The 12,203-nt window shown below is 38.4% G+C and overlaps 1 protein-coding gene across 4 annotated transcripts in view; it reads left to right on the forward strand.

Annotated features, from left to right (window-relative positions):
- WAC (WW domain containing adaptor with coiled-coil) overlaps positions 1–12,203 on the forward strand; it is an 84,722-nt gene that overhangs the window by 52,755 nt on the left and 19,764 nt on the right. For 3 of the 4 annotated variants that reach the window (XM_057544461.1, XM_057544462.1, XM_057544460.1), the window contains exons 5-7: positions 165–280; positions 1,240–1,352; positions 5,438–5,746. In XM_057544461.1, coding sequence (XP_057400444.1) covers positions 165–280; positions 1,240–1,352; positions 5,438–5,746 — 538 coding nt within the window. The remainder of the gene's footprint in view (positions 1–164; positions 281–1,239; positions 1,353–5,437; positions 5,747–12,203) is intronic. The other variant, XM_057544463.1, reaches the window with a different exon arrangement.

A 12,203-nucleotide genomic window follows, 5' to 3' on the forward strand; every position in this document is an offset into this window, starting at 1 on the left:
ATATATATGCAGATAATTACATCTTAGACATCTTAGATGAGGGCACTTTTATCTCAAGTCTTTTTCCATATGTATGCCTTGAAAACCATTGACCTTCTTGATATTTCATACCAAGTGATTCAATTGTATTAACGTTTTCTAATTTTCTAAAATGTGTTTTCAAGCCTTATGATTCTGCCGATGACTGGTCTGAGCATATTAGCTCCTCTGGGAAGAAATACTACTACAACTGTCGAACAGAAGTTTCACAGTGGGAAAAGCCAAAAGAGTGGCTTGAAAGGTATTTGCTCATCTAACTGAACAGTATTTCTCGCTCTTGGTTCTACAGGCTGACGTCTCAGGGTGCGAAACCTTCTAAGCTCAGGCTTCTTAGTGCGATGCTCTCCACTCCTTCATTGCAGCGGTTGGCCCGTTGTCTGTGTTTCCCGTAGTTTCTCTTTACCTTGAAAAGCAAAACCAGAAAAACTAGGACAGATGCGCAGCTGTCCACAAGGGCCTTGTGAACAGTCAGTGTGTTTATGTAATTTAAAAATCTATATTAATCTGTAATCTATCATACATCTTCCCTATAATTTGTATTAGAAAACTTTATCATTCTTGTAGGACAATAATATGTTTCCTTCATATATGTAGAATTATCATTACAGAGTTTTGGTTGTAGGGTTAATGGCATGTAAATACTGGGTATAATATTGCCATCAGTGAGAAACATTAATGTTGTTTGCTATATCCCATGTCCCACACCAGTTGAATGATATTACTGCCTTGTTTTTTTTTTTTTTTTTTTTTTTTTTTTTTAAGGATTTTCTTTTTAATTAATTAATTTATTTATTTTTGTCTGTATTGGGTCTTCGGTTCGTGCGAGGGCTTTCTCCAGTTGCGGCAAGCGGGGGCCACTCTTCATCGCGGTGCGGGGACCGCTCTTCATCGCGGTGCGCGGGCCTTTCTCCATCGCGGCCCCTCCCGTTGCGGGGCACAGGCTCCAGACGCGCAGGCTCAGCAATTGTGGCTCACGGGCCCAGCTGCTCCGTGGCATGTGGGATCTTCCCAGACCAGGGCTCGAACCCGTGTCCCCTGCATTAGCAGGCAGATTCTCAACCACTGCGCCACCAGGGAAGCCCCACTGCCTTGTTTTTTTTTATGTTCCGTATACAGTTTCTTTGAGCATTTGACCAGAAGTGTTAAATGTAGATTCATTGTATCTCTTGTAATTTTTATGGGTGTATCTTTTATTTTTAGAGAACAGAGACAAAAAGAAGCAAACAAGATGGCAGTTAATAGCTTCCCAAAAGATAGGGATTACAGAAGAGAGGTGATGCAAGCAACAGCCACTAGTGGGTTTGCCAGTGGAAGTAAGTATTAATTTCTTTCTTTGAACCAGTATAATGTTTGATTCATTCCTGTAGTTTGTTTACTTTACAGATTTATGTGCACAGCCGTTTATATAGGTAAACTAAAAGAAATAGAAACATAAAAGGTTTTCTGTGTTGGGTCTGTCCTCTTAACGTGCATCGTTTTGTTCTTGAAATGGTGCACGTGGAGGTGTCCATCACTACCCGTGATGGCTCCAATGCCGCTGAGTTGGTGAAGAAGTAAGATTTCATGCTGTGGATTGACAGGAGACCCCACCCCCATTTACACTGGTCATTGAGAAACCCGCTGGGTTTCAGTCCAGTAACTGAACGATAGCCGCACACAGAGAGTGACGTGAAGTGCCTGTCTTCGTCTGTGTTATCAGCAAGAAGCTTGTTCATCCTTGTATCTGGAAATGGGTTTCACCATGATCGTAGATCTGTGTGTCGTCTCCATACTGTGGGCACCTTCAGGTTCTTTTGAGGTCAGATTTTGTCCGAGTTGGACAATATGGGTAACATACATTTATTTTTAAGTTCAGATAAAATTTGAATTTGAAGATTTTACTAAATATATTCTATTCCCAGTGGCTTGTCTTGCCTAGAATAAAATTTAAATGCCACATAGAATTCTTAGGCTCTTCATCAAATTTTGAAGTTTTGAGAATCTTTCAATGTGTTTTGGGAATTCTTAGACTTAAGCGTTTGAATTCTCCTTCTGTAACTCAAAACAAAAAAGTAGGGTTATATTTGGTCCCAGTGGAGGATATTGAATTTTTGATGGGAGAAATTACTTAAGATGAAACAAATAATATAGTTCTGTAGGACTGAATGTTTAAAGTATGTTCCCTGGAACATTTAACTTTTTATGTTAGTGAAATTGTACCTAATTCTTAGAAAATAACAGTGGTTTAAAGCACTGAAGTTAGGAAATTTAAGAATATTGTATTTTGAGACAGAAGACTTGGGTTGTAATCCCATTTCACTTAATATCTTAAGTAACTGTGACTTTTTGGCGAATAACTAAAAATGAGAGGTTTTCCTTTCCAGGTTAAAAAAAATATAGTGCCCAGCTTGTGGTCCTCCTGAACAAATTGTGGATATCCAGGAAGAGTGGCTGGATGAGTGTAAAAATAACGTTTTTTGGTTATTGGGCCAGGCCTCTCCACGTAGTGGCTGATGGTTCCCAGAGAAGAAAAGATCAGAGCCTAGTATGTTTGTTCTTTCCAAAATAACCTAGTCACTTGTCCTCTCTTGGGGTAATTAGAGGTCTGATAGAAAAGTTGATGGAAGTGAAAATACTATTTTTGGCTGCTTAATAAAAATCTTTAAGGAAATAAAATCAGAGTTGTGGTTTCAAATTATCTGTGTGCATCTTTTTCTTTCAAAAGGGAAATCAGTTTTTTCTTTCTTCTTTATGATTTCAGAAGTTAGGCATGTTTGTTATTAAAAGTAGAGAGAGGGAAAGTATTTTAATCTCATGACTCAGGAACACTTGGAGACATACGCTTTTTTCTAGCTGCCTGTGAAAGTATATAAAAACTACATGTGCATGTATTTTACACCAAAAATAGGATTGTATGTTACTGTTCTTAACCTTTTTCTTCTGTTCAATAATGTTTCAAGGATATGGAACTTCCCTGGCGATCCAGTGGTTAAGACTCTGTGCTTCTACTGCACGGAGCGCGGGTTTGATCCCTGGTTGAGGAACTAAGATCCCGCGTGCCGCGTGGCGCGGCCATAAAAAATTAAGAAAAAAATGTTTTCCAAGGATTTGTTTCCTTTTGCCATTTTATAGTGCAGCGTACGTTAACTGCACGGTGTCCCGGTTTTGGACGTGCCCCCCATTCGTAAATTACCCTCTCTCCGTGGGTACCGCGTGGTTTTTAGCTTCTTCCTGCAGTGAACAGTGCTGCTCTTCCTATTTCTGCCCACTTCCCTGATGACTTCCTTAGCTAAATTCCTAGAAGTGCAGATGAGGAGTCGGTGGGTCTTTGTTTGTACTGAAATGTACTCCTTTATCACACTTCTTGAGTTTTAAGTAATGTTTGAGAAAGGGCTGCAGCTGTATTGCTGCTACTTTTTTTTTAATTGGTCAACTGACTGTACTTGGCGTGATAGTAATAATGGTCACTAGGCACTGAAGTGCTTAACTTTGTGTATCCAAAAAATGCTGCCAGAGTCTCCTATGTGTCTGGTACGTTGGTGTTCATGTAGGGTAGGGCCTAAAGCTCTGTTGTCCCGAACAGCCAGCTAAAGAGGTGTGCGTGTGGAGGGGGCAGGGAAGGTTGGGAACATTTCATACATAAAGAGGTAAAGGTAGGAAAAAAGATTCTTAAAGAGCGTTTTTGTGTTTCGGGAGTTTTGGCAATGTAGCAAACAATATCCACAGTTTGACAGTGAAGTTGTAGGGGTAAAATTTTAAATTTGGTATTACTGCTGCTGTAATTGTACTGGCGTAGTTGTATTATTGATTATTTTTATTACCTTTAATCGGTGCCTCACAGACTGATTGCCCTGTGGTTAGAGAAACTTTAACTTGGGTTCCTCAGCAGCGGCACGGATGGCGCTTGGGGTCAGGGAATGCGTGTGGATTCTGTCCTGTGTTGTAGGATGTAGAGCATTACACCTGGCCTCTCCGTGCCAGCCCCGGTAGCACACCTCTCCTCGCCCAGTGGCGGCACCCAGAATTCTCTGCAGATGGTTGCTGAGTGTTCTTGTCGCGGGGCTGTGCGGGTGGGGTCTGCTGAACGGCGGCACGTCTCGCGCCATGAGCAGGAGACAGCTGTTGGCGCCATAGCGCCCTCGTGTGCTGTGACGCTCTGCGGTGTCTAGCGCCCTCGTGTGCTGTGATGCTCTGCGGTGTCTAGCGCCCTCGTGTGCTGTGACGCTCTGCAGTGTCTAGCGCCCTCGTGTGCTGTGACGCTCTGCGGTGTCTAGCGCCCTCGTGTGCTGTGACGCTCTGCAGTGTCTCTGCTGCAGGTGTGCGCTGACAATTTGAAAACTGCTTTGCGGTTTAAGCCTACTTCCTCCTTTGTGCTCTCGTGCTCTCCAGACTGGGAGGAGCCATGAACTGGAAAAAACGACACAGTATTCAACAGGGAGGGCATCCTTTGGTAATGTCATTACATATCCTGTGCTTGAATCTTAAGGTGTTTTTCTCCTTGGAAGTTGCTTTAATCCTTCAGTTACTGGTGAGACTGTGGTAATTTAGGCTGGAGATTTTTTGACAAATACATATTTTGTTACTGTGATTGTTGAAATTTTCCTTCTTTTGTACTCTTTTTGCGGAAGCAGAAGTACTTTTGAGTTTAAAATATTTTTGTGGCTTTAAATTGGGAGAGGATCTGTTTTTAGCATGACTGAGAATACCGGGTATATTTTTCTGACGTTGCTGCAGATGTAGGGCTGCTGTTTTCAGATGGCATTATCTATAACTTGATTTTATAACTAACTCTGGTATTTGTTAGCATGATTAAAAATATGAATTGATGTGCTTATTGAATGCAGAGTTCTTTATAAAATTCAGCCATCCCAAAATGAGGTCATTTAAGCCCTAGTACCAACTACTTTAGAGCCCACTAATTAGCTACTTCAGTATTCAGAAAAATCAGGCTAACAACAAAGTAGTATTCCGTTGTAGTTGAACCACTGTGGATAATTCAGTCAATTATTAGAACCAAGATCCATATTTTAAAAGAATGGACCGTTTACCTTTTCTATTTTTAAAATAATTTTTTTTATTTGAGTAAAATGTTATACCTCTCCATATATTGATCTTTTAAAAAATGTTCTGTTTGAACCATGGTGTGGTTCTAAAGAATCCCCCAAAACTAGTAGCCCCCTTGAAATCTCAGTATAGATTAAATACTTAGAGTTGAGCTAAAATTCCTCTTGCAGTATTGGAATATTTATATGCTAGTGGTGAAACTGCAGGCGCTACCTGGGCTTGCAGTTTTATAAAAAGATGTTAAATACAAGTATGTTGGTAAATTGGCTGATGTTAAAGACAGGATTCTAACGTCATCTTTTTTCTTCCCCTTCCGTCATTTCCGACATCTCTTTTTCTGAACTCTGAACTAAAGTGGAAGACAAGCATTCCAGTGATGCCAGTAGTTTGCTCCCACAGAATATTTTGTCTCAGACAAGCAGACACAATGACAGAGACTACAGACTGCCAAGAGCAGAGACTCAGAGTAGCTCTGCGCCAGCCCAGCACCCCATCAAACCAGTGGTCCCTCCAGCTGCTGCCCCAGGCTCTGTGCCTTGTAGTCCATTCACGCCGCAGTCTGATCACCAGCCAAAGAGATCATTCGATGCTAACGGAGCATCTGCTCTCTCAAAACTGCCTACACCCACATCTTCTGTCCCTGCACAGAAGACAGAAAGAAAAGGTATGCCGTTATCACTAGATGCTGCACGTTGAACTGTAGTTCCTTGAGTTTCTGATTATATGACATGATTTCCGTTAGCTTAAATAAGACGCTTAACTATAAATTCTTTTAAAAAGTCTTCTAGAATGTTACTGCATAGATTTAGATCTAGAGTTAGCTATATTTAGCTTTTTTCTTTTTCTTTTTAATTACGAAGCCTCAGAACTGTTTTAGCCTTTGACACTTTGAAGTCAAGTGCTTAATTTATAACAGTTAGTAATGGATACAATAACTTTTCACAGCTAAATGACTGTCCCATCATACTTGTATAAAGCAATTTTTGGTTTTTGTGATAATTATCTTCATGATATAGTTTAGAAATTGTCTCAATTTTCTATTAACATTTAATATGAATAGAGACATTTAAAAACTTGTCATTTCCGCATACATGCAGCTATTGGTTTCAGTTTGTGAATTAGAAAACTGAGTTGTGGGCCATAAGATAAGGAGTCTTAATGTCTGAATTATGAGTTAAGTCTGAAGAGGAGAAGTTGAACTTTGCAACCCAAATTGTGTTTATCCAACTCGGTGCTAATAACCATAGAAGGTTCAGAAAAACTGTGGCAACCACCACTTGGGGGGCAATGCATAATGGAAGAAGCAGGGTGATGGGATAAGCCTATTTCATAGACCAGCCACAGTCCCAGACTTAACCCAGTTTTGAGGAGCTAAGGAAATTTGAGAAGCATTAAGTAAATAAATCACCTTGGGTAGACTCCTTAGCAGATGAATTAGCAGATCAGCATCAGTAAATGTTGAGGAATTTTTATGTCCTTTGGGTTTAGGAGATGCTATGTGGACCTAATGAGTCTTTAAGCTTTTACTCTATTGTCTGACTCATTATTTCACATTGATTTGACTTGTAGGCAAAGGATTTAAGTAATTGGGTTTCTTTTGCTTCTAGTTTGCTCTCCTTTTATGTATGTTGTTTGAATTTCCCCTTTAGCAGTTGTTACACATTACTAAACATACTTTCATCATACAGTGCATCATATATAAACAGGTGATTCCAGATGTTGTCAGATTTCCCAAAGATGGCTTGTACCAAAATTCATATGCACAAGTCGTATTTGCCCTGATGCGGAATTAAATTTACAAAAGGGAATTCCTGAGAGAGAAAATCTGAATTAATGCATTAACTGTTAGTGTAGTAATACTTTCTAAAGGATGTTTTTGGTTTTTCAGTTCTGCCGGTTTTATTTTGGTTACAGAAAACATTTATTTAAAAAACACTTCTCAGTTTGAAAAAAAAACAACCTTTGACCTTCAGAAAGATCTTTGGTCTTTATGTCATATTACCTGTTGTTCGCGCTTACCTCCTTCTTGGAATTTTTTTCTCCTCTGACTGCTGGTGCTGCCCTTCAGTCCCCTCGCTCTCTTCTCTTCTCGCTCCGTAAATAGCAGTGGAGCGCAGTCTTCACTGTGGTTTGTTCTGTTTTCTTGCCCAACATGTCCTCTTTTGCTGGGTCGCAATTCTCATGACTACCTTGTCTACATAAGTGACTCCCAAATCTTTATTTCTAACTCACACACGTCTGCTTCCTTCTCCAAGCAGTTGGTATTTGTTAACATCTCCCCAGAATATAGTGTGTCCCAAATTCCTCCCTTTTCCCTCAATTTTTAGGTTCTCAGTGACAATACTACCTCCCAACCATTCCATGTTCTTCAACATTCTTGCCCATCCATCCATCAACAAATCTTGGATTCTTCCTCCTGTGTCTTACCGGCGTGTATCGTTTCTCTCTCTCTTGTCATTGCCACTGCCATTATTGAGACTCAGGTCATTGCTCTTGAAATAACCTTTTGATAACTGCTGTGCTTCCTTCTACCCAGTCTATCCACTGACAGTGACATCATTGTAAAATTTAGATAGGATGGTGTTATTTCCTTGCTTAAAATTTTCTAACGGTTTTATCCAAAGGAAAAGTCCATACTTCTCAGTAAGATGATAGCAAGTCCTTGACAGTCTGGTTGCAGCCTGTCTTACTAGCTTGATCTCCAGTATTTCACTCTTAAACATTCCCTGTATAATTCATCTGCTGCAAACTTGTACAAGGTTTTTTAGATCGTGTTATGCTCTTTCATGTTTTGATCCTTTGCTGAAAAGGACATATTCTTTCCTCCATTTCCATTCTGTTGAACTCAGTACTCTTTCTTTAAGGGCCAGCGTTGATGTCCTTAGGTTCTCAGTGTCAGTTAACCTCTCAAACACTTTGTTTTTTTGTCTGTTACTGCACTTACCACTTTATAATTTTAGTTCCTTCAATTAGACTATCCTGTGTAGGGTCAGACGTTATGATTTATTGCATTTTGTACTTTTTTCACTCCCTGACCTCTCTCTCGAAGCTTCAAGCACTATTCCTGACAAACTTCATGTAATTAAAGATTAACTGTGTACCAGGTTTGGTGATAAATGTTTTGTACACATTTTAGGTTATTCCTTAAAACAACATTGTGAGGGAAAGAATTGTCTTCTTAGATATGAAGAGCCTGCACATTGCTGAAGTTTAAACATATGGTGTAAGAGGCTGCTTCTCCAAAATCCATGTTCTTTCCATAAAACTGTACGTAATGAAAGACATCACCAATCTATATTAGTTTGGACTCCAGTAATTCAAAACTCCTCACAGATCTTAGGTGATTCATGTTTAAATTCTACAAAGTGTGTTTGCTGATCACAAACTTTATATGAAAATATAGTAATTTTAAACTTACAGGAAGAAACTTGATTACCTTGGAGTTGCCTAGGTGTATAGGGAAAATAGTACAGTCTTACCAAGTATTTCCCCTTGCGTGTGAATTGAAGACAATATTGTTTCCTTAAATAAATTGTATAACAATTTGGATCTTTTCAGATTGTTTTCCAGTTAGTCTAAGTTTGTGAAAGGTCCATTAATTTGCGGTATATTTTTTTCCTCAGTGGAGACATCCATGTTATTTAAGTGAAGCTTCCTATTGACTGTTCTCATCAACATAGTGAATTCCTTGTTTGGATTTTCCTTAACAAATAATTTATATTAAGAGGTTGATGGTTCAAATAAGATAGGTCTCTTGGTCTTAAGTGCTATTAGTATAGCTAAACTGTATTTAAGGATGACAGCAGTAGAATGCTCTAATAAATAACAGAAGAGCAGGAACTTTGTCCTAACCACTGCTGTATCCTTAGTACTTAGAGGCAGTCAGTCAGTATTTGTGGTATATGGATAAGTAAGTGAAAGAATGGTAATGCATGTGTTGGGAGTTGGGGAAGCACCTACATTGGTCACGGTTTAAGAAATGTATTTGGAGAAAAAGAAGAGTGTTACATGTGTTGTGCGTCTAATTAAAGAAATAGATTTAGATCTGTTTAATGCCAGTGTGTCTTTCGATGAAAAGAACCGTAGATAAGTGAGTCTGTGCTTGCTTGAGGGACAGAACTGTGGAGGAGCTGGGAAGCTCTTGGGTTCTGCAGAGAATAAACCTAGTGTTAGGCAGGGTGAGACAAGGGCGTCAGGTGCCTCCTTTTAGATTTATATCTGTTTCTTATGGTAACATTTGAACATCTCTTGGCAAGACTCCTTTATTGGACAGCCATATAACAAAGTACAGAGAAACTCTGATGTGCTTAAAAAAAAAAAAAGTCTAAAACTGAATTTTATGGGCTGGCAACCCATTGACCATTCTAAACTGGTCCTGACCCCAGCCTCTTTTCCAGATTTGTGAAATGACAGAATAGGCAGGAGACGTGGGTCCTTGTTTTTTGATTTAGCCAAATAAATGCCAGGGTCAGAAGAGTTTAATGACTTTTAAGTTTCTCATTTAATAATTTAGAGTTATGGTTTATTAACAGAGATAAGTTTGAAAAGTAAACAGAGCAGCCACAGAAGCAGACCTATTCAGTGACCTCAAGGCAGCTCTCAGGAAATTAGCCTGCCTAAAGAGTCACATAGTTACATGCTGTTCTGTAGTCTTAATCTTATGGGAGGGGATTAGTCGTTCTTTAATGTGAGATGTGAGTTAGTCACTTGGAATAAACTTCCTTTTTGTGTTTTGATGATATTTGTAGACTGGGTGAAGTTAAAATGAACCTGAAGACTTTTCCCAGTGTGTTAAGAGCAGTAATCTTTTATAGCCCACATAGGAGGTCATAGCTGGCTGTAAGTGGGACACATTCAGCCCTTCCTTGCTTTGCTTTAAACTACTTTTCAGACTACTTTTAAGATTACTAAATGTTCATGTAAAATTAGACCAGTTGGCCATAGAAGTACCTAAACATTTGTTGAATAACTGAGGACGTTAACCGGGGGTGGGTGGGGGGCAGTTGGTGTTAGTCTGATTTAGTAAGTGTCACTAAAATGACATTATGTAATACAGATGGCATTTTGATCAGTGGGGCAGGGGGAATACCTGTGATGAAAGAATGTTAGAAAATACTGTTTATAACTTGAGGGGCAAGGAAGACCTTTTAAATGAGGACCCAAAACACATTTGCCTTAAAAAGTTGGTAAATTTGGCTACATAAGACATTTAAAACTTCTCTGTGACAGAGATACAGTTAACAAAGGTTGAAAAAAAAATAACAAAATTGGGAGAAAATATTTGCAACAAATATGAATATCAGTACATTAAGGATACATTAAGAATTCATCAAAGCAGTATGAAAAAAAAACAATCCAATAGAAAAATGAGCAAAGTATATGAACAGGCAATTACAGAAGAGGAATTTTAAATTGCCCGTCTTGCTTTAGAACAGTTAGAAAAATCAGCTCCAAATGGAGCAAGGACCTTAACTTAGGAGCTAAAAACTATGAAACTGTAAGAAAGCAAGGGAAAATCTTCATGAGACAGGACTTGGTAGTGATTTCTTGGATATGACACCAAAAGCACCGGCAACAGAAGAAAAAAATAGATATATTGGACCTCATCAAAATTAAAAACTTTTGTGCATCAAAGGACACTCTAGAGTGAGAAGACAACCCATGGAATGGGAGGGAATATTTATAAGTCATGTCTGATAAGGGATTAATAGCCAGAATATATAAATACAAAGTCCTGGAACTCAACAATAAAATGAAACAGCTCAGTCCAAAAATGGGCAACGGAGTTGATGCAACATTTTTCCAAAGAACATAGTCTGATGGCCAGTAAGCACATAAGAAGGTGTTCAGCATCATTGGTCAACAGGGAAAGAAAATCAAACCACAGTGAAATATCACTTCACACCCATTAGGATGACTACTGTATATATATTTTAAAAAACAATAGAAGACAACAAGTGTTTTTGAGGCCGTGGAGATTGAAACCCTTGTGCATTGCTGGTTGGAATGTAAAATAACACAGCTGCTGTGGAATACAGTTTGGCAGTTCCTCAAAAAATGAAACATAAAATTACCATAGGATCCAGTGATTCCATGCCTAAGTATGTAATCAGAAGAATTGAAAAGCAAGGAATCAAACGGGTATTTATACACCAGTGTTCGCAGTAGCACTATTCACAATAGCCAAATGGCAGAAACAACCCTAGTGTCTACCAGCAGATAAAGGATAAACAAAATGTGATATATACATATATGTGTGTGTGTGTATATATATATATATATATATATATATATATATACACACACACATATACATATATATATACACATGCAGTATTAGTCAGCCTTAGAAAGGAATGAAATGATGATAAACGCTGCAACATGGATGAACTGTGAAAACCTTAATGCTAAGTGACACAAAAGGACAAATATTGTGTGATTCCACTTATGGGGTACCTCAAATGGGCAGATTCATAGAGAGACAAACTAGAATAGTGCTTACTTTGGGCTTGTAAGATTGGGAGCTATAGTTTAATTGGGTAGAGAGTTTCTGTTTGGAAAGATGAAAAAGTTCTGGAGGTGAATTGTGATGGTTGCATGACAGTGTGAATGTACTTAATGCTACTGAATTGTAAACCCAGAAATGGTTAAAATGGTAAATTGTATGTTGTATATTTTACCAGCATAAAAGAATTCAAGAGAAAGATTACCAATACAATATTGGAAATTAAAATGAGATTTTTCACTCTTAAAGTTGGTGATAATTAACAGTTGAATGTAGGGAAACACAATTGGTAGGAGTGAATAAGATGGTTATTACGGAGGTCACTTAAGTAAAATCTGTTAAAAGTTTTAAAATAGGCTTATCCTCTTTGTATGTATTAGCATAAAGATTTTCTCGGTTGAATAAAAGAGCAAGTTGCAAAAACATAATTGTTATAAAACATCAATCAATGCCATACTTATTTTTATGTACATTTTAAATGCATAGAAAAGTTCTGGACAGACACATTTAAAATTACGAATTATAGAGTAAAAAATAAATTAAAATGAAAGTCACAGATTATAGACCTGGTGTTGTCACCTAGTTATTTTATGGTTTTTTCTACTACACTTGTATA

The sequence above is a fragment of the Balaenoptera acutorostrata genome, chromosome 3 (assembly GCF_949987535.1).
Source record: "Balaenoptera acutorostrata chromosome 3, mBalAcu1.1, whole genome shotgun sequence".
Lineage (NCBI taxonomy): Eukaryota > Metazoa > Chordata > Mammalia > Artiodactyla > Balaenopteridae > Balaenoptera > Balaenoptera acutorostrata.